General features: G+C 42.0%; 1 protein-coding gene across 2 annotated transcripts in view; it reads left to right on the top strand.

Moving 5' to 3' along the window:
* Nucleotides 1-24,195, top strand: part of SLC25A16 (solute carrier family 25 member 16) — a 31,960-nt gene extending 7,765 nt beyond the window's left edge. For both annotated transcript variants that reach the window (XM_056530288.1, XM_056530286.1), the window contains exons 5-10: nucleotides 8,088-8,151; nucleotides 9,662-9,783; nucleotides 10,262-10,328; nucleotides 10,845-11,007; nucleotides 16,133-16,201; nucleotides 17,217-24,195. In XM_056530288.1, coding sequence (XP_056386263.1) covers nucleotides 8,088-8,151; nucleotides 9,662-9,783; nucleotides 10,262-10,328; nucleotides 10,845-11,007; nucleotides 16,133-16,201; nucleotides 17,217-17,382 — 651 coding nt within the window. In that variant the 3' untranslated portion in view covers nucleotides 17,383-24,195. The remainder of the gene's footprint in view (nucleotides 1-8,087; nucleotides 8,152-9,661; nucleotides 9,784-10,261; nucleotides 10,329-10,844; nucleotides 11,008-16,132; nucleotides 16,202-17,216) is intronic.
* The last annotated feature ends 1,109 nt before the right edge of the window (nucleotides 24,196-25,304 follow it).

Raw genomic sequence — 25,304 nt, 5'->3', positions numbered from 1 at the left:
AGCATAAAATGGTGTAGCACTGGGCGGCGACCACCACCGCGGTGACACCAGTGCCCACAGGGGGAACGACCCACTGGCAGAGCGGCCCCAATGCCACTCAAACCAGTCTATGGGTCGCACCTCCCCATAGACATGGCGCCATGGCAGCAACAGACGCCGCACAGCACCACACCAGTGTGAACAGAGTGTTACAGCTCACTTACCATGCTCTCCCAGTCAGACTGGGAGGCTGCTAGGAAAGAAATGGCCCATGTGTAGCTAACTACTACTTATATAGGGTTGGGCTGAGGGGGTGGGGAAGAGTGCAGACACATGTTCAAAAAAAAAAAAAAAAAAAGGGGGATAGAAAACACAATGTGAATTCAGGTAGAAGACAGACATGGTGCACATCTACAATCTTGTTTAATGATCTAATTGCTGACTCATGCAGACTTGCAGACTCTCTACAGAGCGTATGCGTGCACCTGACTGTACCAAGACACACACATGCATGTTCAGTGCAGACAGGTACACAAGTACACTCAGTAAGAGACACATGCACGCTCGGTATAGTCAGGTACACACATATGCTCAATACAGAGACACGTGTATATGCACGCTCAATACAATCAGATACACATGTACACTCAGTACAGAGACACATGCACGCTCTGTACAGTCAGGTTTACATGTACACTTAGTACAAAAATACTAGCACATGCACACTCAATACAGTCAGGTACATACAGGCTTAGTACAGAGACACAAACATGCTAAGTACAGTCAGGTACACCCGTATGCTCAGTACAGAGACAAACACATGCACGCATAGTATAGTCAGGTATATACGTATGCTCAGTACTGAGACATGCACATGCACACATAGTACAATAAAGTATATACGTCTGCTCGGTACATGCACACTCAATACAGTCAGGTACACATGTATACTAAGTACAGAGACATGCACATGTACACTCAGGCACACACGTATGCTCAATACAGTAAGACACAGATGTACGCTCATACAGAGACATGCAAGCTCAGTACAGTCAGAACATGCATATGCTCAGTACAGAGATACATGCATATGCACGCTCAATATAGTAAAGGTACACATGTACGCTCAGTAGAGACACATGCATGCTCTGTACAGTCCGGTACACTTAGTACAGAGACAGATGCACGGTCAGTACAGTCAGGTATACAAGTACAGTCACATGCACACTCAGTAGAGTAAGGGACATGTGCGGTCAATACAGTAAAGGAACACACACACACTCACTACAGTCTGGTACCGAGGTACACTCTGTACAGAAACAAATGCATATGCACGCTCAATATAGTGAGGTGACTGAAGAAGAACACGTCATATAACAGCAGAATAGTTAGTGCAGCTTTAGAAGTAACTGGAGGATAAGACATTATATAATAGCAGACTAGTGAGAGCCGCATTGAAGGTGACTGGAGGATAACACGTTCTATAACAGGAGAATAGTGAGTGCAGCTTTGAAAGTGACTGGAGGATAAGACATTAGAAACAGTAGAATATCAATTGCAGCTTTTGAATTGACTAAAGGATAAGACCTTCTATAACAGCAGAATGAGTACAGCTTTGGAGGTGACTGTAGAGTAGGACGTGATGTAACAGCAGAATATTTAGTGCAGTTCTGGAGGTGACTGGAGTATAAGATGTAATGTGACGGTAAAATAGTGACTACAGCTCTGGAGAAGGTGGAGACAGCAAAGGGATTCTGCTGCACCGTACACATGTCGGAATTTCCGCAGCAGTTGTTTATGCTGCGAAAATCCTGATTAGTCTCCGCAGAAAGAATAAACATGTCTATTCTTTCTGCGGACTCTGCACGGAAATGCATTGCTGTCTATGAGACAAGGCATTTCCAAGCGGTCCTAGCATTGGCATGTTCTGGCAGCGATTCGCTGTCGAGTGAATGTCCACATGGAAATTTTTCATCCGGACATTCACCCATGTGAACATACCCTAAATGTTCCGAAATACATTCATTCCAGAGCAGTGGAGAACAGAAGCAGTGGTCCAGAAAACAGAGGGCAGAGGAGCGGGGTGAGCAGATCACAGTAGTGGCGGGGCAGAGGTTGTAAAGAATTACCTCATGGTCCTGTAATGATAACAAGGCCTAGCTGTCACACACGGCTTTCCCAGGCTCCTGAAGGGCACGTGATATGATTTGCACTGAAACGTTTATGAAAATTAAGGAACCTGGTAAAGCTGTGTGTTACAGTTAAGCACTGTAATGATAACAGAGCCTGAATGGCTCGCACAGCTTTCCCAGGCTCCTGAATTGCATGTAATTTGCTTTGTATTGACACATTTCTGTCCATTCATGTGCCTGGGAAAGCTGTGTGTGACAGTCAGGCTCTGTTATCATTACAGGGCCATGAGTCATTTTAGGGTCTGACTGCCACACTCAGCTTTCCCAGGCTCCTTAATTGCCAGAATTTCAGTACTAAGCAGATCAGGAGCCTTGGACAGCTGTGTGACACAATCAGGCTTTGTAATCATAACAGGGCTATGAGTCATTACAGGGTGTGACTATCACACACAACTTTCCCAGGCTCCTGATCTGCTTAGTACCAAAATGTTTGTAAGCCATTCAGGATGAGAGATGTCACAGAAGGGTTGTGTGGCAGCTCTGGAGGTGTCTCACTCTTTGGCCTTTCAGTACATTACACAGGGAGGAGGTCGGGCTGTGCATCAGGACTGACAGGCAGGTCACAGAGGTCAGCAGGGGGATGGAGGACGGAAGGGACCTCAGTTCTAAACTATGTATAAACCCGTCCCATGTCTGCAGAGTGAGCTGAGAGGAGACCAGGGCAGGACTGTGTAATGTATGTGACTGTGTGGGTCCCCCATCCACCTCTATAATGCTCTCTGCTCTGTTGATCGGCCACTGCTCCGCAGGGACTTAAAGTGTACCCGTCAGATCACTCAAAAAAACAAAACTGTTATATGTTGCTCAGCATCTCATCCTGATGATGTACTTTTTTATGTGTCTATGACCTACATTTCTCTCAGAATTAGCTTTATTTCTGAAATACCTTAATTTTGTCCACCAGAAGCAGGGGGGCGGGTACTCACTGTGATCACCACTCCCCCTCCACCCGCTCCCTCAGCTCAGTCCAGTGCTTCCCAACTAGGGTGCATCCAGCTGTTGCAAAACTACAGCTCCCAGCATGCCCACACATCATTTGGCTGTGCAGGTATGCTGGGAGTTTTAGTTTCGCAACAGCTGGAGGCATATGATTGTAGTCCCCCTTTATTACACACACACACACACACACACAGGCTTCATATTTTCTTACACATTAGATAGACACACTGATATACACACATACACATATATCCACACACACATACATGCAGGGACACTTACTTTTTCGTCTGCAATGCAGTGTTTCTGTCTCTCTCAAACAGCAGACATCAGTGAGAGCCCGGCAGCAGTCTTCCTGCCCCTCCCCCTCCTCTTCTCTTCACATGAGTCTCCAGTGTGTACAGCCCCTCCCCCCTCCAAAATGTCCAGGACGGAGCAGTGTACACTGCAGGACTTAATGCATTCCAGAAGGCAGGGGGCAGTTGTTTGACTGGCTTTTTCAGTATGAAATACTAAGTTTTCTAATGAAAGCAATTGCAAAACCTATATGCTTCACAACATATCAAAAGTTTTTATATCTGACAGTGCTTATTAAAAGAGAATGGCTGCTGGCTCCCCCTTTCATTTCCCCATAGCCTGTGCTTTGCATATGTACAGTAAGCAGTCAATGCTTTTCTAAGAGGCACTCTGGGTCTTAACTTTCCTATGCCCTGTACCTGCCATAAAGCAACTGTGTAAGTGTTGTGAAGTGACACACCACAAAGAGGCTACAGTAATGGCAGCCCCCAGTACACTTTATTAATAACATTAAAACTACATTGTCCTAAAACTAAATGCATAAATGAAATGCTTTATCTTGAGAGAACAATTTGTTTATTAAAAAAATAAAATGGTGACACATTACTTTAAAAATGTATCCCCTATCTGCAGGACAGGGCCTGACTCTCCCTGCTGAACGCTTTGGCCCCCACCCACCAAGATGTACTCTTCCCAGTAGTGATGGCCTACTCACCCAAGCTCCACAATAGTGTCCCACCTCAGTCAGTGATTGGCTGAATGGGCCGTCGCTGCTGAGATGAGTGTCTGGGGCCGGAGGGTTCATTGGAGAGAGTCAGGCCCTGCTGGATAACCCCTTTAACTTCAAAGTAGTCGTTAAAGGGGTTATCTAGTAGAAGGGGGGCAGGTTCAAAGCTATGCCCATTGTGTGGAATACAATAAAATCTGTATTTACCTCCAGCTCTCCTGCCATTCCTCCTGTGTCCTTCTATGGTCCCCCAATGTGATCCCCTTCCTGTGCTGCAGTGTGATCTGTTTGGGCATTGGGGAGCTCCTGGGCCTAGTGTGTCATACTTCAGCTCAGCAAATCACTGTCCGCAGCAATGTCTTATTTGGCCAGTGATTCACTTAGCTGCAGTATGACATGCTGGTCTCGGGTGCTTCCCTGTGCCCTACAGTCACCCTGCAGCACAGAAAGACTATCGCTGAGGGGGACCAGACTAGCATACGGGAGGCACACAATAGCCATAGCTTTGAACCCCTTACCTGCTGGATACCCCTTTTAAAGGCTATGGATACTGCTGAAAAGCATTTTCATTGCTTTATACTTATCATGGTTAAAGAAAAGACCTTCTTGAATTTAGTTCCACAGCTTCTGTTATTTATTAAAGTCTGTTAGAGAAGCAATTCTCTAAAAGGTTTCTTCTCAGCCATTCTCTTCTCTCCTCAACTGCTAAGATGATTCCTAACCAGATCAAAGATAATCCTTTATGTGAATAGACAATTAAGTCCAGCTTGCCAAAATATGGCCCAGCCACAGCACGGATAGTCTGTTCTAGGATTACACCCAGGACCAATAAAGAAAAACAGAAGTCCAGTCCATTGCAATTTTGCATAAAAACTTATGAATTTATAATGAATTTATTACAATAACAACACATACATTGGGGTGGCAGAAAGCATCCGTGGTCGTATGACTAAGGGTGTGTTAGACCCGAAACACGTCACTTTCTGTTTTGTCATTCTGGTGTATCTGCCAGTAATGAAATAAATTAAGATTTCGTGCAACATTGCTACCCAGGACTTCTTTTCTTCTTTAATCTTTGATGTGACAATAAATCAGTTTAGAATTTACTTCAGAAGAGAAAAGAGAGGCCATATTATATTATGAGGGAAGCTATACTTTATAGCATGTTCCATGAACAGATACACAATACACTGACCCAGACCTTATTTACTAGAGTAGAAATGTTTTCTAAGCATGCTCTGTGGCTTGTCCAGAGGTCATTCATTAGGGAGGGGGAGTCTGAGCTTTAGCTATTGTCGTTTCTATCTACTTGTGTCCCCTTTCACCCGCTCACTGTGCAACTCTGCCTGTGATGATAAGGAGGACACTGCTGTAACATGATCTATACTGGCATCAGCTTAATATTATGCCTAGTGGGATTTCAGGATTATTTTTTAAAATATGTAATAAAATGGAAAATAAAAGTACTTAACAAATATCTATAATATAACACCTTGATTTAATTAAAAAAGTCATTTTCTGATGACACATTCCCTTTAAAGACTTCATCAAGTTTGCCTTGCAGTTGTTTTTTCAGGTATGAATGCTTATTGCTGTAAGCATGTTATTACAAGAAAAAAACATGTGACTAAAGGTTGTGTGCTGTACACAGGTCACTGTTGTCCAACATAACATCCTGCTCAGAGTCGAACTTTGTAGCTGTAAAATCTGCCTCTAGATTATATTATGGCTGAACTCCACCTCATCAATAGCAGAAAGCTAGAGTTAATCTAGAAAAACCTGTACGCGTAGCTGTTAAGTGGCTATGCTTAACTCTTTCCTGACACAGCAGTTTTTAGTTTTTTGTTTGGCAATGGCATTTTAATTTTTTTTTTTTTTGCCCCCTCCTTGTGAGAGCCATATATATTTTTTTATTTTTCAGCAATTGCAAGACAAATTGTAAATGTTCATACTACTATTAAAATATAAGGGTCATACCAAATTTAATTTGTTTTTGTTAGATTTGTGAAGACCTATAACTATAATTTTCCTGTTTGATTAATCTTTGTTTTTATCACACCATCGTCTCTCTGCACTCTGTGATTACGTTGGTCCAAGGGGGGGTGCTTACATCCTGAGCCTGTTTTGTACTTCCTGCTCACATATAAGGCCCCTTTTACACTACCGGTATGTTCCTGCATTCTGACACCCGTTAAAAGGTAAAAAAATGTTAACGTCCGTTATTCCACCATTATTTTTGACCGGACAAAAATTAGTGCATGCACCGTTATTCACAACGGGACATAACTGATGCTAAAGGATGGTCAAAAAATCCCATTGACATGAATGGGATTTTTTGACGGCCGTTTTATGGACTTTCTGATGGGAGTTAAAAGAGTACTCCAGGATAAGTAAACTTATCCCCTATCCTAAGGATAGGGGATGAGTTTCAGATCGCTGGGGGGTCCTACCGCTGGGGCCCCCCGTGATCTCCTGTACGGGACTCTCTGCTTTTTGCCGAAATAGCTCATTTCGACCACCGCATGATGCGGCGTCCGACGCGCCCCCTCAATACATTTCTATGGCGGAGGCTGCTGATTGCAGAGCTTCGGCTCCCCCATAAAGATGTATTGAGGGGGCATGTCGGCTGCCGCGTCATGCGGTGGTCGGACACAGCCACTGGCCGCTATCTGTTGGGGCCCCGTACGGGAGATCGCGGGGGGCCCCAGCAGTCGGACCCCCTGGGATCTGAAACTTATCCCCTATCCTTAGGATAGGGGATAAGTTTTCTTATCCCGGAGTACTCCTTTAATGACGGAAGTTCTTACAGGAGGATAATGGTAGTGTGAAAGGGGCCTTAGTATTTCAAATGTTGAGGTTTGGTTAAGGTGAATCTCCACCTTGTGAGATTTATTGCTAGTTTGTTTGCACAGCTAATATCTTTGGTAGCAGACAAAGCTCTGTTTTTCTGATGCTAAGCTCCAAATTTTGTCTGCATACTGCCACCACTAGGGGGAGCGCTGGTGATATCTGTATTTGTATTCCAGGCAAAAACTTTTTTTTATATATATCAACTGGCTCCGGACAGATTTGTAAATTACTTCTATTAAAAAATCTTAATCCTTCCAATAGTTATTAGCTTCTGAAGTTTTCTGTCTTACTGCTCAATGATGATGTCACGTCCCGGGAGCTGTGCATGATGGAAGAATATCCCCATAGGAACTGCACAGCTCCCGGGACTTGAGTCATCATAGAGCAGTTAGACAGAAAACAACAACTCAACTTCAGAAGCTAATAACTATTGGAAGGATTAAGATTGTTTAATAGAAGTAATTTACAAATCTGTTTAACTTTCCGGAGCCAGTTGATATATAAAAAAAGTTTTGGCCTGGAATACCCCTTTTAAGTTTGTTGTATGAACAGTATGCTCGCTATGCTGGGGATTTAGAACTCTGTATGTGAAAGTTAGAGTTTGGGTCTATATGAAGAAAATGAATTGTACCGAATGTTTGACCTATTTAAATAAAAGAATAAAGTGATTTTCCAGGGTGGGCATTTATCTTAGGCTAGGTTTCCACAAAGTTTTTTTTCTGGCATTTTTTTGGAATACTGCTACTGCGGTTTTTGAGCCAAAGTCAGAAGTGAATCCAGCATGAAGGAGAAGTTTACGTCCCCTTACTTTTAAATTCACTTCCGACTTTGGCTTAAAACTGCTGTAGCAGTATTCCAAAAAATGCCAGAAAAAACCTGCGTGGAAACCTAGCCTAAGGGTTCTATAGAACATATACACCTGTAGATCTGTGAATATATCCCAAATTTGAGTACTGAAACCATTATTCAGTTTAAAATTTTTTTTATTAGAAACTTAACATTTTCCTTTTACACCAGTTTTAGATGCAATAAACAACCATTTTGTTATTGAGTTCCTGTAAACCAAAGTATATAACTGACTATTTATATCACTTTTATTGTAGTTCTTGCGTGTAAAAATTGGAAAATCAGAACATGTGCACAGATTATTGGCTGGATCTATGGCAGGTACAGTATCAGTACATTATGTGGGACAGTATAGACAGCTGCAATTTTAGTTTGTAAATGTATCTACAAAACCTTATAAAAGGCATATGAATTTTTCTGTCTTGTGCACAAGAATATACTTTATAACTGTGTTGTAAAGGGTTACTCCAGGGAAATATATATATACATACACACACACATTCCAAAGCCACCACACTACATGAACTAAAACAAGAGGAACACAACGCTCCGTAGTGTGATAGCATCAGGAACTTGTGCTCCCGTGGGCTGGAAATGGTGGATACAGTCCTAGGAGACTCTTTCCTAGGACTGTATCCACCTTTTCCAGCCCACCGGAGCACCTGAAAGCTGAACTAATTTATGCAGGATAAGTCATCAACTGCCGAGCCGAGAAGTTTGTGACGAATCGAATTTACTGTAAGTTCGCTCATCTCTAGTGCTCACCAATGTTGGTTGTGCCTTCCAAGTACAATTTTGGTGTCTGCATAAAGAGATAAACAAACGGGACCCTGCAGCCGCTTCTGACAAGGTAGACAGCTATAGCAAAGAACACACCTCCAAAGAAATCAACAAGATCAAACAGGAGCTGGGACTCTTAGTACAAAGGAAATGTATTACCCATAATGCAGCGCGTTCCGCCTGATGAAGCGGATGTTCTGCAAAACACGCTGCATTATGGGTAATAAACTTCCTTTGTACTAAGAATAGTCCCAGCACCTGTTTGATCCTGCTGATTTCTTTGGAGTTTTCTTTGCTATTGCTGACCAAACTACATGGATGTGTTCCATGTAAACCATCCTGCCTGATATGCATGGCTTCTGTGGCCAGTTTTTTGTCTTATCTGGCTGCTTGATATTCTTTGCCATCCTTCCTTCCCCTTGCCAACATCTCCCAGCAATCATTGCAGCTCTGCTCTGCCAGCCCCCACCCTCCTGCTCTGAGCAGCAAAGAGACGTTCAGTCTCTGGCTACGGCTGCACACACCTCCCATTTCTCTGCACTAATGAGAGCATGCTCCCTCAGTGCAGGCAGAAACCATATGGTCTGTGTCTCTCAGGAGGGTGAGGGCTGCTTTCTGAGAGGCATTTGGACAGAGACTGAGTGGATGGCAGGATGATGTAATTCCCTCATTTAATGCATTTAAGTGACAACCTCTATATAGCTAATTCATTATATTTAGACAATTAAATAGGTTGATGAGAGTGAAAGGATGGGCTGTAGGTTTATTCACCGGAGTACCCTTTTAATCTGGATACATTAGTTGGCACCACTGGCACAATCCACTGGTTGTCCTTTGAGCCATAAAAAATGAGTAGTAAGCATTTTAATGTATTAAAGCAGTTTTAGGCAGGTCTTTAGAACGTTAAGTTATTGAGTTAGAATGATTTAAACGAAGACTTAAATTTTTTTTAATGTAGGCATGTAGGGTATCGTGCATCACAGGGACCTCGGCACAGTCAGTTATAGTGTAAGCCTTCCTATTAATTTTCCCATTCTTATTAATGTTCTAGGTATCACTGCTGTCATTTGTACCTATCCGCTTGATATGGTCAGAGCACGTCTAGCATTTCAAGTGAAAGGAGAACTTGGATACACTGGCATTATACAAACATTTAAAACTATTTACACAAAGGTATGTTATTTGTTGTTGTTTGATCCATAACATTTAAATATTGATGTAGTTGTAGGATTTATATTGTTCATTAACATCTTATAAATCACAGCAGTAGTCATGTGTAAAGTGCTGTTTGTGTTAAAGTGTAACAAGCTCCTGTTGCAGGCATGTGGATTGGATGCAAGTATGGGTTATACCTTTATCCTGTCCTTTTTAGATATGCTTACTGCTTACAGCGACATCATTTAAATATCACAATTGTAAGCAGTAATGGTTCTCACACAGTTTAGCAGTTAATGTTCTATGTTTAGAAGCCTTTTATAAAGACTCTGTCCTCTTTAGTCTCAGGATCAGTGGGATCCCAGAGGTTGGACCCCCAAACAATCAAAATATAATGTTGTATCGTAGCAATATGCCATCAAGATAGAGATTACCTTTTAAAGTTAACCACCTCTGAGTACAACACTTATATTTTCATACTTGTTACTTATTTTAGGAAGGAGGATTTCGTGGGTACTACAGAGGGCTTCTACCTACTGTTGTGGGAATGGCTCCTTATGCAGGTATGTTATCCTGGAAACTTCACATTTATAAAGAATAGTAACTGGTATCTGTTGATGCTGACCATAGGGAGTCCTGCTTGCAAATAAGGTGAACAGATTAACTGTAAACCTCATTTGTACATTGTTTAAGGTTTAGTTTAATATTGTGTAATATAACATTACCTGCTGCCTGATGACATTTATTTAGTAAAGCAAACCATGCTCAGTATATTTTTTACTAAACCAAGCAATGTTATGATCTTTTACCATCTGGATATGTGGTTACCAAGAAAAGGGCATATATTGTAAGATCTACTTCGAGCTGAATTTTCTCTTATTATAAAATGTTATAGATAATGTTTGATAGAGGTTGTGGTAAAGTCAGATTTCCACTGATTGATAGTGATGATCTGTTATTAGGATAAAGAAAGTCTGGAAATCTGGTCAGGTAGCATCCATATGTATAACAGGCCAGGATGAAACAAGTGGTAGCTGCTGTTCTTCTTTTGACAGTGCATTTTATTTTTTTTTTCACAGGATTTTCATTTTTTACCTTTGAAACGTTGAAGACCACTGGACTAAGACACTTCCCAGAACTCTTGGGAAAACCTTCTTCAGACAACCCAGAAGTTATGGTTTTGAAAACTCCTTCTAGCTTGTTATGTGGTGGAATGGCTGGAGCAATTGCGCAGACTATTTCGTAAGTTATTACTGTCTCACTTCAGTTTGACACTCAAGCAGGAAAGTACTGTAAGACATGGTAAGGGTAACTTTTACTAAGAAATTTATGAGGAAAAATCCTGGTCAAAGACCTCTTTAAATCCGCTTTATTTCCTGTTCAGTTTCTCTTTAATACCTTATCAAAGCAGATTAATAAGTCAACTCTTAAAGGGGTACTCCGCCCCTAGACATTTTATCCACTATCCAAAGGATAGGGGATAAGATATCAGATTGCCGCAGTCCCGCTGCTGGGGACCCCCAGGATTGCCGCTGCGGCACCCCGCTGTCATTACTGCACAGAGCGAGTTCGCTCTGCACGTAATGACTGGCAGTACAGGGGCCGGAGCATCGTTACGTCACGGCTCCGCCCCTTGTGATGTCACGGCCCGCCCCCCTCAATACGAGTCTATGGGAGGGGGCGTGGCGGTCGTCACGCCCCTGCCATAGACTTGTATTAAAGGGGCGGGCCGAGATGTAACTTGGGGCGGAGCCATGACGTCACGCTGCTCCGTCCCCTGTATCGCCTGTCATTACGTACAGAGCGAACTTTCTCTGTGCAGTAATGACAGCGGGGTGCCGCAGCGGGGATCCCGGGGGTCCCCAGCAGCAGGACCGCGGCGATCTGACATCTTATCCCCTATCCTTTGGATAGGGGATAAGATGTCTAGGGGCGGAGTACCCCTCTAAAGGGGTACTCCACTGGAAAACATTTTTTTTAAATCAACCGGGGCCAGAAAGTTAAACAGATTTGTAAATGACTTCTATTAAGAAATCTTAATCCTTCCAGTACTTATCAGCTGCTATATGATCCACATGAGTGGATTGAATTTCCTTTCTGTCTGACCACAGTGCTCTCTGCTGACACCTCTGTCCATATCAGGAACTGTCCAGAGCAGCATAGGTTTGCTAAGGGGATTTGCTTCTACTCTGGACAGTTCCTAAAATGGACAGTGGTTTTAGCAGAGTGCACTGTGATCAGAAAGAAAGGAACTTCCTGTGGAGCATATAACAGCTGATAAGTACTGGAAGTATTAATATTTTTAAATAGAAGTAATTTACAAATCTGTTTAACTTTTTGGCAATAGTTGATTTAGAATTTTTTTTTTTTCCAGTGGAGAACCCCTTTAAGGCAAAACTTTAATTCTCATCAAATTTACCCTTGAAATCAATAAGGCTTGGATACCAGTTGGATTTTAATGGGGGGAATCCTTAAATTACTCGGTGTAAACATATCCTAACAAGAATAATATAGCTTCCTGAGGATGAAATGTAACCCTTTCCCAACCCATGACATATATTTATATCATGGGGTGTGTAAGGGAGCCAAGCCCGCTCTATACCTGGCAGGTGCCGGCTGCTATCTGCTGCTGACATCTGCCAGTAATGACAAAGATCACCACTATTGGTGGCATTTAACTGTTTAGTGTCAAAGAAAACAAGTTTGAGATGCAGCAGTATGCGGAAAAAATAACAGCAAAATGTAGTCAGGATGCAACCCAGCACTAGTAGGGATGTGGAAATCCTATTGCCCGACGCCCGGGACATGAAGTTCCGGGCGCCGGGCAGGTGAATTTTTCATAGATTAAGCCCTGTATCAGGCAAGCAGGGACAGACCGACTTCCCCCTTATTTTTCTTTAATGCCTGTGTGAGGCGCAGGAGCCGAGTCTGCACCTCACACCGGTGAAAAAAATCAAACCCATGAAAAATTTGGACCGCTCTCCGAAGTTTTCCGAAGCTAGAGCGGGGAGGAGCGAGGGCAGAGCCCGAGGTCGCACGTCTGCAGGAGATAATTAAACCACGCCCCCTCATCCCTCCTCACGGAGGATGGAGAGCGCAGCTCTGCATAATACAATAAGACGGGGAGAATGAGGATGTACACAGCTCCTCCCCTCCCCTATACACAGCTCCTCCCCTCCCCTGCTCTGTCTACACAGGACCTCATTTATCACGGGGAGGTTTCAAGTTTTCACGGGGGAAAATACTGAGCAGGGGGAGGACGTGTGTGTGTGAGGAGACGCACTGCACGGGCTGGGGATTTCACCTCACACCGGCTCAGGTGAGGAGGCAGAGCATTCAGGCGGCGGGAAGGGTTGTTGTATATGTATGTAATGTATGATATGGGGGGGGGTGTATCAGAGGCATGTGTATGTATGATGTGTGCATATGTATGGTGTATGTCATGTGTATATATAATGTGTGTATGTAATGTATGATGTGGGGTGGGCAGCGGCAGGTGTATGTATGATGTGTGCATATGCATGGTGTATATTTATGATGTGTGTATGGTGTATGTGTGATGTGTGTATGTAATGTATGAGAAGAAGGGGGGGCAGGCGGGTGTATGTATGATGTGTCTATGTATGATGTATGCATGTTATGTATGATATAGGGGGGAAGTGGCCTGTGTATGTATTATATGTGTATGCATGTATGTTTTGTACAGGGGCGGACTGACAAGTGCTGCCACCAGTTGTGCTATCTAATTTTTTTTATTTATTTTTAGTGTCTTCTGGCCACCCGGACTAAATTGCACCACTGGTAGGGTGTGTTCCTCTTTCCCTTGACTGTGTCAGTAGCACTACACTGACAGTTTTTTCTAGAGTTACCTTTCTGTGCCCAGAGCCTGGGAGTCCCAGCCAGGTTCCCTTTTGTTCCCCCTCCATTCCCATCCGGACGGGTTGTTGCTTTGGAGTGCTCTTGTCCGCTCGGACCGCTGGGGCCCAGGACCGGTTGGTCTCCTTGTCTTGGCCACTATCCTGGTTTAGATGTGGCGTGCCTACTTCTCTAGGTCGGCCCTCCTGGTTCTTTGGGCCTTAGGGATGGTTGAGGTCTCCTGCATGTGTAGCAGTCCTGCCCAGATTTCTCTGAAATCTCATTTATGGGGCGGTCTTTCTGTACTGCACTTCTTCTGTCTCTGTACAGAATCTTTGTCACTTGGAGCGTTTTGTGTACATTGGGTTTCCTTACCCTTCGTGTGTACGTCTTCTGGGAGACTCGGGAACCTCCACTTCCCATGTCGGTCACTCCGTTGTTCTGGATACTCTCTTTCAGGGACTTCCACTCCTTTCTTGGCCATTATTCCCTTCCATCTCCTCCTTCGGGGTCCATGTTCTCTCGAAATGGAGGGCGTTCCGGTTGTCCTGATTACACCAGTTGAGCTATTTCACCTCCCAGGTGCTCGCGGCGGGCTCCTGGATAGGGGTTCTGGGTCTACAGATGTGCCATTTTACATTTTTATTTCCCAGCCGGGCTAGCCCTCTGTCTGGTTCTGTGTTCCTTAGAGTTGATTTCCTACCTCCTTCTGGGATGGTTCCGGTCCCTCTGGCTTCCTAGTCGAAGCCAGAGGAACGTAGGTTTAAAGTGCCTTTGAAGGACGGTCCCTTCCTGACGGCTGGGGGATATCCCGGGAGATCTGTTTCTAGGCCTTGGTTTTCTCTGGCTTGGGTCTCGTCTGCAGGCCTTATGGACGAGTGGGTTCCCTTTTGCTAGTGGTTGTTATTCCCACCCTAGGGGGCTGCTTTGGTTCGTCCCATCAGTATTGGTGTCCCCCCAATGAAGAGCAACCGCGAAAAGGAGATTTTTTTTTTGTACTCACTGTAAAATTCCTTACTCGTATCCTTCATTGGGGGGACACCGCGCCCACCCATTTCTTCATTTTTTTGTTTGGATATTGTTTTCCAGTTATTGATATAACCATCAGTAAGGGGCCTCCAAATGAAGGCTACAAGAGATTTTATGGTGAGTACAAACTCTATGTCTGGCGCAAACCCAACGCCTCACATCACCCAAAGAACACCATCCCCACAGTGAAACATGGAGGAGGCAGCATCATGCGGGGGGGGGGGGGGGGGGGGGGATTTCAGCAGCCGGGACTGAGAAACTGGTAAGAGTTGAGGGAAAGATAGACGGTACTAAATACAGGGATATTCTTGAGCAAAACCCGTACCACTCCGTGCATGATCTGAGGCTAGGACAGAGGTTCACCTTCCAGCAGGACAATGACCCCAAACACACTGCTAAAGCAACACTTGAGTGGTTTAAGGGGAAACATGTAAATGTGTTGGAATGGCTGTGGTCAGACTTAAAGATTGCTGTTCACTAGCACAAACCATCCAACTTGAAGGGGCTGGAGCAGTTTTACAGGGAGGAATGGGCAAAAATCTTAGTGGAAAGATGTGTCAAGCTCATAGAGACTTATCCAAAGCAACTTGGAACTGTAATTGCCACAAAAGGCGGCTCTACAAAGTATTGACTTTAAGGGGGGGTGGGGGGGGGTTGAATAGTTATACTATTATATATAAGTTGACTTTTTCTGTTATTTTTTCCTATTTCTTGTTTGCTTCACAATAAATAAATAAAAAAAATCTTCAAAGTTGTGGGTATGTTCTGTAAATTTAAATTATCTAAATCCTCAAACAATCCATGTTAATTCCAAGTTGTGAGGCACCAAAATAAGAAGAAAATCAAGGGGGTGAATACTTTTGCAAGGCACTGTATGTGTGAAAAATGTTATCCATATTTTCAATAGCATTTAGGCCTTTTCATTGAAGGTAAAGATCCTCTATAGACAGTATTTTTTTATTTCTACATACTGGTAGAATCTGGACTACCACAGATGAGTAATGCTGACATTACTAAAATAAGGAACACTCCTCATAGAGCAAAGGTGGCATGTAACTAGGGTATACTGCCGACCTTGCTGGAACAAAGTGGCAGTGACAGTTACAGTGCACATTTCTACTTTATCTACTGTCTATTGAGAGCGAGAGACCTTTAGTCAAAATGGCACTTTCTTAATACCACTACTACTTTGTTCTAGTAGTTGACAGGGATGACACCCCCACCACACAGATATTTGCAGCATATCCTAATAGAACCACTTATGGCGCATGCATTGTTGTGAAAGAAATGTGGATAGCTATGCTGACATTCCTGACATTCTGCCAGGTCCAGGAATGTCACTTTCCTGGCTTATGTTGGATGTGACGGGCCCTTGCCTTCAACAGTGAGGTCGTCTGACCAGCACTGTATTAAGCATCTGAAGTTTTTGCTGCAATGATCTATCGTTAAAATCATGGCCCTAATATTTTTTATTCCCCTGTAGATATCCATTGGACGTTACACGGCGTAGAATGCAGTTGGCAGCTATTCTACCAGACTCTGACAAGTGTCGGTGAGTAAATACAGGACATTCAGAAAAGCACTAATGGTTTGTTCATATTGCCATCGGGCTACATTATACGAAGCTCCGTTGGCGAGTCCGTTGGAACGATGAAAGTTTAGTCGAAAAAAAATAGTGCATGCACTGTTTTTTTTTCCCTCTCCGGTAAACTACTGGATTACTGACTGACCCTGTTCAAGTCAAGGGGTCTGTCAGGACCCGGAGGAGTCAATCATGCTCTGACCCGTTTTGGGGCCACTGTGTGCAAAAAGAAGAGCCGAACAGAACGGGACAGAGCACAACAACATTATTTGAAATCTATAGAAACTCTGCAGTGCACATGTGGTTGGCATTGTCTTGGAAAGGGAACAGAACCTATATTTATGCTTCACAATATGATTCACTATTGAGTGGCAGTATTGATAGCAGTGGGGCTGTAAAACAAACATTTGGAAACAACAAGCCAGTGGCACAGCTGGCAGGTTTTGACGGAGTACAGGCCTCTATATAGTGATTGGCCACAAATGCAACCTTGATTTTTAAATTTTCTACTAGAATTGTAGCTGTAGTTACCATTGCAGCTACAACCTACAAATTCTCGATACCCATTGTCAAGTGCAGTGTTTCCCAACCAGGGTGCCTCCAGCTGTTGCAAAACTACAAATCACCAGCAGACTGGTAGTTGTAGTTTTGCAACAGAAGGAGGCACCCTGGTTGGGAAACACTGGTCTAGTATAAACTCTCATAGGTTCAACAGTCCGCAGTCTAATATAAATTATTTTTTTAATTAACTTGACTCCCCAAAAAAGTTGTCCTACTTGTTTACCCAGCTTGGTGCTCTGTAGTATTTATTACAAAGTATTAACGTGAAGGTATCAGACTGTCCTCTAACTAGTGTTATTGCCACAAAATGAAGCTGGGCTTACTTAACACTGCATCTACTACTGTTACACAGTTTTCTGGAACAGTCTGCAAAGACAGTGTCTATTTATGGTAATCTACAAATCTATATATATTTTTTTTCCAGGACCATGCTTCAGACCCTTAAATACATCTTCAAAGAGCATGGGATAAGGAGAGGAGTATACAGAGGCTTATCTCTCAACTACATCCGCTGTATCCCATCTCAGGCAGTAGCCTTCACCACCTATGAATTCATGCGACAGGTCCTGCATTTAAACAAGACTGCTTGATCCTGCACTACAGAATGGCGGCTTGTACTGTGTAAATAGCTCAATGTATAAAATTGAGCACATATCCCAAGCTGCTGCTTCGTTTTGGCAATTTTGTAGAATACTGCAGATTTTACATGTAACTACAATTGTAAATAAGATGACCTTTTGTTTTGTAAGATACAACCTTTTTAGAGAGATTTTTATAAAGATGTCTAATTATATTTATGGCACATCTTAAACTAATACAAATAATGCAGGGAATATAAGAACCGAAAACCCAGCTGGCTGATCAGTTTTACAGAATTTATGTATATGCTGTATGTATAACCTGTAGTTTGCATTCAGTTTTAGATTCAATCTTTGAATTGTCTAACAAATCAGGAATAGATTTTTATTTTTTATAAACAAGATTGTCATCATGTAACGTGATTTGACAGTTGCAATACAGGTGTACTCACATTTCCATCAAGCATTTAATTTTTTTGTGTTCTGTAGCTATACATCTATTAGTTTATACATCTCTACCTTTCTGGCTGCTTCTTCCCCACCATTTTTGTTGTAAATGCAAGATTATCACTTTAAGCAGAAGCCTCTTTACCCTTGCATTTTTACCCTCTAAAGTCTACCCTTAATGTCCATGTAATATCATTTTTGCACATTTCTGTTCATGTTTGTTAAGAAAATCGTCCGTGACCGTTTTACCTGGCATTTAGCGTTAAAAAGGGCACTCCACCGCTAGGCATCTTATCCCCTATCTAAAGGATAGAAGATAAGATGTCTGATCGCAGGGGTTCCCGCCGCTGGGACCCCCGCAATCTCTGTACAGCACCCAGCATTCTCCCATAGACATGAATGGTGGGGGTGTGGTGTGACATCACAACCACTGATGCTGGAACCTGGCATTCATTCAGAACGCTGGGTGCTGCGTGCAGATAGCTGGTCAGGACCCCAGCGATCATACATCTTATCCCCTAACGGCAGAGTACCCCTTTAAGGGACATTTGGGAAGAGTATGTGAGCTGCTGTTTGTCAGTTGGCATCTCTGAGAACAGTGCTAGCTATACTGATGCGCAGAACTCTCTATACTTCTTTCAAGTATCTAATTTTAGGGTACGTCCACATGGCCGGATCTTCTGGGAGTTTCCCGCCACCGCTTAACCTGCAGAGGCAAACTCTCAGAAGATTCGGCCTTGTGGAAGTACCCTTAGGGTCTATTCACACATTCAGTATCCTGCACGTATTTGATGTGTTTAGTCATTTAGTTTACATTGAACTCTGAAGCTTTGAATCCTGCGCATCAGATATGTGCAAGATACTGTGTACATGTGAATACACCCTTAAGGGGTTTATTACAGTGCATCTTATCTTATGCTGCTAATGTGTGTTTATGTTTTAATTTTAGTGGCCGTACATAGAAAACCTTGCATTTATTGAGGTTTGTTTGTTAGGCCTGGAATCCTGTGCAGAGAAACAGGGTGACATTTATCATTGTTTTTAGACATTTTTTTGTGTCTACAAAAGGCGCAAGCAGGGTTTATTTGCGCCTTTTGGTTTACACATTTCTGCTGGTTTTGAGTTGCAATCCACTGATTTTTGCAATACACATGATATGGAAGGGTTTTATGAACTGCGCCTTTTTGTGAAAAGGCGCAAAAAAGGCACAAAGCCACTGAAAAGTCTCTAGAAGTACACCAGCCCAGACTTAGCTTAGCTTTTTGGTGTATGTGAAGAGAGAAATTTCAGAAAATGTGACCTGCACAAAATGTATCAAATGCTCTGTAACCATTTAATAAATCTGGTTCTCCTACACATTACCAGCACACAAAAAACTGTGTAGAAAAATGCTTCACTTACACCTACAATGATAAATGCTTCACTTACACCTACAATGATAAACGCCGGCCACAGTCTTTATTCCCTTTTCTGACTTTGCATCCCTTGCTTTATATCTTTACTGAGTAGTATTGTGTAACAGAGCACAGTTGTTTTCAGCAGTATTTTAAGAGAACAAATAACCAGCTGGACAGAGCTGTAAGGCTGGGTTCACACCACGTTTTATTTTATTTTTTGCAATACAGTTCCCGTATCAGGTTTTTGATGAAAAACGGACTCCTCAAAACCGGACTAAACTGTATCAAAACATGGGAACAAATTTTTACTCGTACACAGTTGAAAAAAAATGTCCGGTTGCATCCGTTTTTAAGAAGAAAAAAAAAACTTTTAAGTTTTTAACATTATGAATTTCTCCATTATGAATAACGTTTCACTTGTTTGATTGAAAGAAGAAAACTTTTGGTGTCAAACCAGACCAGTGTCAAGGCAGACTGGATGGAACTGTACGCACAAACTGTTCTGTACGGTTCCCATTGACTCCCATGTTAAAAAAAAAAAAAAAAAAAAAAAAAAAAAAAAACATACGGTTCTTCACCCAGACCAAAACCGTGATAGGCTACAGTTTTGGGTACGGGAAAAAAACGGACAAAACTGTACAAGATGCATCGTTTTGCATATGGTTTTCACATTGAAAACGTATACGGGAACTGTGTTGCAAAAACGTGGTGTGAACCCAGCCTCAGATTTTCAGGGGAAAGGGTAAGAGACTTATTTAAAAGCAGCATTTCATTTAAATTCCACTATTCTGTTGGGGTATAATTACATGCTGTATCTTTGTTGTTGTTTTTTTTTTTTCTCTTGATTTCTTATAAAGACTGAGGTAAGAATCACAAGCTTCTCTGTGAAGACTTAAAGGGGTACTCTGCTGGAATTTTTTTTTTTTTATCAACTGGCTTCAGAAAGTTTAACAGATTTGTAAATTACTTCTATAAAAAATCTTAATCTTTCCAGTACTTATCAGCTGTTGTATGCTCCACAGGAAGTTTTTCTTTTTGAATTTCCTTTCTGTCTGACCACAAGTGCTCTCTGCTGACACCTCTGTCCATGGAACTGTCCAGAGCAGGATTGGGGATTTGTTACTACTCTGGACAGTTCCTGACACGGACAGAGGTGTCAGCAGAGAGCACTGTGGTCAGACAGAAAATAAGTACTCATAAGTACTGGAAGGATTAAGATTTTTTAATAGAAGTAATTTAATAATCTGTTTCACCAGTTGATTAATTCCCCCCCCCCCCCCCCCAGTGGAGTACCCCTTTGAAGGGGTTATCTAGGAATTGAAAAACAGAGCCAGTTTCTTTGAAACAAAAAGCTCCCCATCTGTCTCCATGTTGGGTATGGTTCTGCAGTTCCATTGAATTGAATAGAGCCAAGTTATAATACCGGGAGCATTTTTTTTAAAGAAATTATATGTTTAGAAACCTCATCCCTTGGCTAGAGTGGAGAGTGGCTACAGAGAGCATCCCTCTGGAGGACCTCTCCTGTACTACACAGGCAGTTCGTCGATTGGAATTGGTAATATATAATGCTATTTCTGTTTACGGTGGTGTTGCAGAGATATTATACATTTACTGTCAGCTTTTTCTCACACACACCAGCCGATTCCTGGTGGTCCCAGGAGGCCTTTTTTGTAAACAGTTGAAAAAATGTACATGTCCTTAAAAAGAACTTTTGTTTTGTCACAGAAACAAGTCAAAAGTTTTGGTCAATCAAGCTCCACACCAATCATTAGAAAGAGCAGGGAGAAGCATGCAGCTGTGAGCTTCACTCCCCTGCTCTCTGCATTTTCCATCCACTTGCACTAGATAGGCTCCGTGGACTTTAAGTAGAGCTGTCTAGTGCAACTGGACAGACCTCCTAGTAAGCGGGAGTGAAACTAATAGCCACTTGATTCTCGCTGCTCATTTTAGTGACTAGTGAGACCCTGACCGATTAACATGTAGAGATTGTCGAATGCGGAGAACCCATTTAAGTTGTTCTATCTTTGTCATATATAATCACATTTTAGCATACATAATTAGATTTCAAAGCTGACGGGCTTATGTAACGTCAACGTGTTATGGTGTTGCAATAACAACATGTTAGAAATTGTAATTTATGCCACCACATTCGGGGGCAAGGAACATTTCAGCTTGCTGTGCTAGAAAAAATTGTATCTGATTGGTGTTGCTGTGGTAACCACTTTTTTTATCTGCACAATTTTTAATAGAAGAGTTTCAGTATATTTTCTGAACATTCCTTTTTACTAAGTGTTATTACTGTTACACTAACACTGGCATTTTTATATACAGACAGTGTACCACACCTATCATCCTTTCAGAGTTGTTAAATTTCAAAGTTTTTTAACATTATTGGGTAGATTTAGAAAAAAAAAGTGCAAATAAAAGCAGCCATGTTGTCCAGATTTTTTTCTTTTCTTATTGTACCCAGTTCGGCAAATTTACTGTTGCAAACAAGCTAGAATTCTGGGGCAAGTTGGTCAAAAAACTGGCACACTATAGGGCAAATTTATGAAGCTGAAAGTGTACAATAGTGTACTAAGTAAAAGTTGTGCTGTGATTTTCTCTGTTGCCGATAGCAGCCAGTGTTTTTATTTTAAACAGCTTCATAAATGTCCCCTATATATAGCCTAATCTGACTAGGGGTGTGATTTCTCTGGAAAGAGTATGGCTTAACACCATACTCCAAAATGTTAACACACAACTGTTGCCCAAATTAAGCTGTCTAAGTAGTGTAGGTTTATACATTTAGTGCAGCTTTAGACACTTTTGTCTAACAGCATAAACCAGATAAGGGTAGGGTCACACGGAACGGATCGCTACAAATCCGCAAATGATAGACCCTAGAGTGTGCCTCCAGCTGTGCCTGCTTGTAGCAGAAATCCGCCGCTATGAGCAGACACATTGTACTCGCACACATCACGGCTGCTTCTCCTGCTCCCTGAGCTAGGCAGAGAGCATTCGTGATGTGAGAATACACTGCGAATGCGTGCGATAACTCGAAGAATACTTTGTCTGCTTGTAGTGGCAGATTGCGGCTATGGGCAGACGCACTGTAGAGTTCATCATCGGCGTATCCGCAGTGTACAATACGCTGCAAATCTGTTCTGTGTTACCCTACCCTAAATCTGGTGCATTCTAGTCTAAGTTTACACTGGCTATGTGACCGTTTTACAGTGTTTCTAAGTTTAAAGTTAGTACAAAATAAAGTTTCCTATAGCGTATAATATGCCCTGGGCAAATGACCTCTGTCCTGGTTGCCCTGTTTTATATTTGGAGTGCAGTAATCTTCATGGTTGCAGTGAGGTTTTTCAGGTTTTTTTATGTGTTTCTCTCTCTTTTTATTTAATTTTGTCCTGGAGTCTGAGCACATGCTGGTAATCATCCTTTGCAGGTTGGAGGCAGTACAGACTTTGGAGTTAACAGGGAGTTTCTCCTCTTTACTTGCTAGATAAATATTTTCTTCCAAAATAAAAATCACAGTATTACTTTGGACAGCCTTTGCAAGTTCACCTTAGTCTTGAGCTACATTTCACAAACTGATCTGTAGCTATTTGTAGAATTGATCAAATGTCTTTTAAAGCGTACCTGAACTTCTAGGAAACTTTTCAAGATAAGCTATTGTGTGTATGTATATAGGTTTCAGTATTTCTGGCCATTATATAACCTATACTTGCTGTTTTAATCTAGTTTTTCCTTCTGCAGAAATCCTTTCTAGTTTTTAGTTGTCCTTGAGCAAGTAGGAGGAGACTAGTTGGTATGATGACTCTCGTACACTGCACACAACTTTATAGCACACCCTTAAGCAGCAGCATGGCAGACATTATAAAGCAGTACTGAGCAGTGTAATTGTACCCTTATAATAAAACATTTTGGTGATATACAATGTTTTACAAGCTGCTTCTACCTCTGCCTCACTTTGAAGCCAACTTCCCCTTTCCTATCCAAATATTTCAGGGGAAGCATGTATCCAAATTGCATAGAGATTATTGTCTCTATTAAAATGGACCTTTAGCAGTTTTTCAGAGTGAATAATGAATTTAGGAGGGAACGGGTAGAAAGAAGTCTGATAAGTAGAAAATTAGACATTTTTCTCTAATAAAATATACTACAAAGCTACTTCTCTTTGCTTGCAATGTGGATTTGTGCAAAGTCTATGAAAAACTTGATCTTATAATATTTAATGTCAAATCAATTTACTCCCGTCTATTAGCAAGTATACTAATTGAGTAAAATGAAGGCCTAATCTACATTTCATTGATCTGTTTTATTGCAGGGCCACTTTTTGAACATAGTTATAACAGATTATGCAGCCATACTGATTATCACTTATGAATTCTTTTTTCAGCAATAAACATTGGTTGCTTCTTTAATGTTTGATTTCCGAATGGACCGTTTCAAGTATTGGTTCGAAATCTTCATTAAAGTATTTTTCAGGGATTTTAATACTAACAAGTAGTAGTGGAACAACTACTGACCAAAGTAGTACATGTGAAATCCTGTAAGTCGCCATGTAGCTTAAAGACAATGGTGACTTAAATATTGACCTGGTCTTTATTGTGAGGAAAGCTGTTATTAAGCAATAATTACTATGATGACTTGGTGCTTATGCTTTAATAGTAATAATCACATGACCATAAGGTTCTATAGTAATCCAGGTACTGCTGCACTAATACAGTCACCTGTACGTGGCCACAGTTGGACCGCCTAAAGAAAAGGCTTTAGCCTAATCCTTCAATGAAAATAGTCTAGGACTTATGTTGTAAACTACTTGCGGTATACTACAGTAAGTGATCATCAAATCCTCTGTTACAAATAAGTTTGAACAATGTTTTGTAATTAAATTTGTATCTAATGTTGAGTTTAAAGATGGATCTTGTCTGTTATGTTGACTGATTTTTAATGTGATATTGTTCTGTCCCTTCCTATAATAAATTTTTGTTTAAGGTAATGTGTGTCAATTTCATGTCCATTTATTATATATATATCTCTAATATACAGTCATGGCCGTAAATGTTGTTACCCCTGAAATTTTTCAAGAAAATTTCAAGGATTTCAGTAACACATGTTTTGCTATACACATGTTTATTCCCTTTTTGTGTATTGGAACTAAACCAAAAAAGGGAGGAAAAAATGCAAATTGGACATAATGTAACACCAAACTCCAAAAATGGGCTGGACAAAATTATTGGCACCGTTTCAAAATTGTGGAAAAATAAGATGGTTTCAAGCATGTGATGCTCCTTTAAACTCACCTGGGGAAAGAAACATGTGTGGGCAATATAAAAATCACACCTGAAAGCAGATAAAAAGGAGAGAAGTTTACTTAGGCCCCGTTCACACTACGGAATTGCCGCAGAATTCCGTGGTGTGAACTTTAACATTAGTGTGGACGGGTCTCGGCGAGAACCCGTTCACACTGCGGAATTTCAGCTGTGGACATTTCCGCCGCTGAAAGTGTTCCGCGCAAAGAAAGAACATGTTCATTCTTTGCGCGGATTCCGCGAGTGGACCATAGCCGTCAATGGTGACGGCTCAGTGCCCCGCGGCCCTAGGGCCGAAGCATCCTCGGCGGCGGCTGCCAGGCGGAATCTCCGCTTGCGGAATTCAGCTGCGAGAATTCTGTAGTGTGAGCAGGGCCTTAGTCTTTGCATTGTGTCTGTGTGTGCCACACTAAGCATGGACTACAGAAACAGGAGAAGAGAACTGTCTGAAGCCTTGAGAACCAAAATTGTGGAAAAATATCAACAATCTCAAGGTTACAAGTCCATCTCCAGAGATCTAGATTTGCCTTTGTCCACAGTGCGCAACATTATCAAGAAGTTTGAAACTAATCTCCATGGGCGTGGATGGAAGAGAAAAATTGATGAAAGGTGTCGATGCAGGATAGTCCGGATGGTGGATAAGCAGCCCCAAAGAAGTTCCAAAGATATTCAAGCTGTCCTGGAGCATCAGTGTCAGTGCGAACTATCTGTCAACATTTAAATCAGGGCTGTGGAATCGGTAGATAAATGTTCCGACTCTGGAGTTTTCTGTACTTCCAACTCCGAC

This window comes from Hyla sarda, chromosome 7 (genome assembly GCF_029499605.1).
Source record: "Hyla sarda isolate aHylSar1 chromosome 7, aHylSar1.hap1, whole genome shotgun sequence".
Lineage (NCBI taxonomy): Eukaryota > Metazoa > Chordata > Amphibia > Anura > Hylidae > Hyla > Hyla sarda.
The sequence above is the reverse complement of the archived record's forward strand: the minus strand, read 5'-3'. Positions and strand labels throughout refer to the sequence as shown.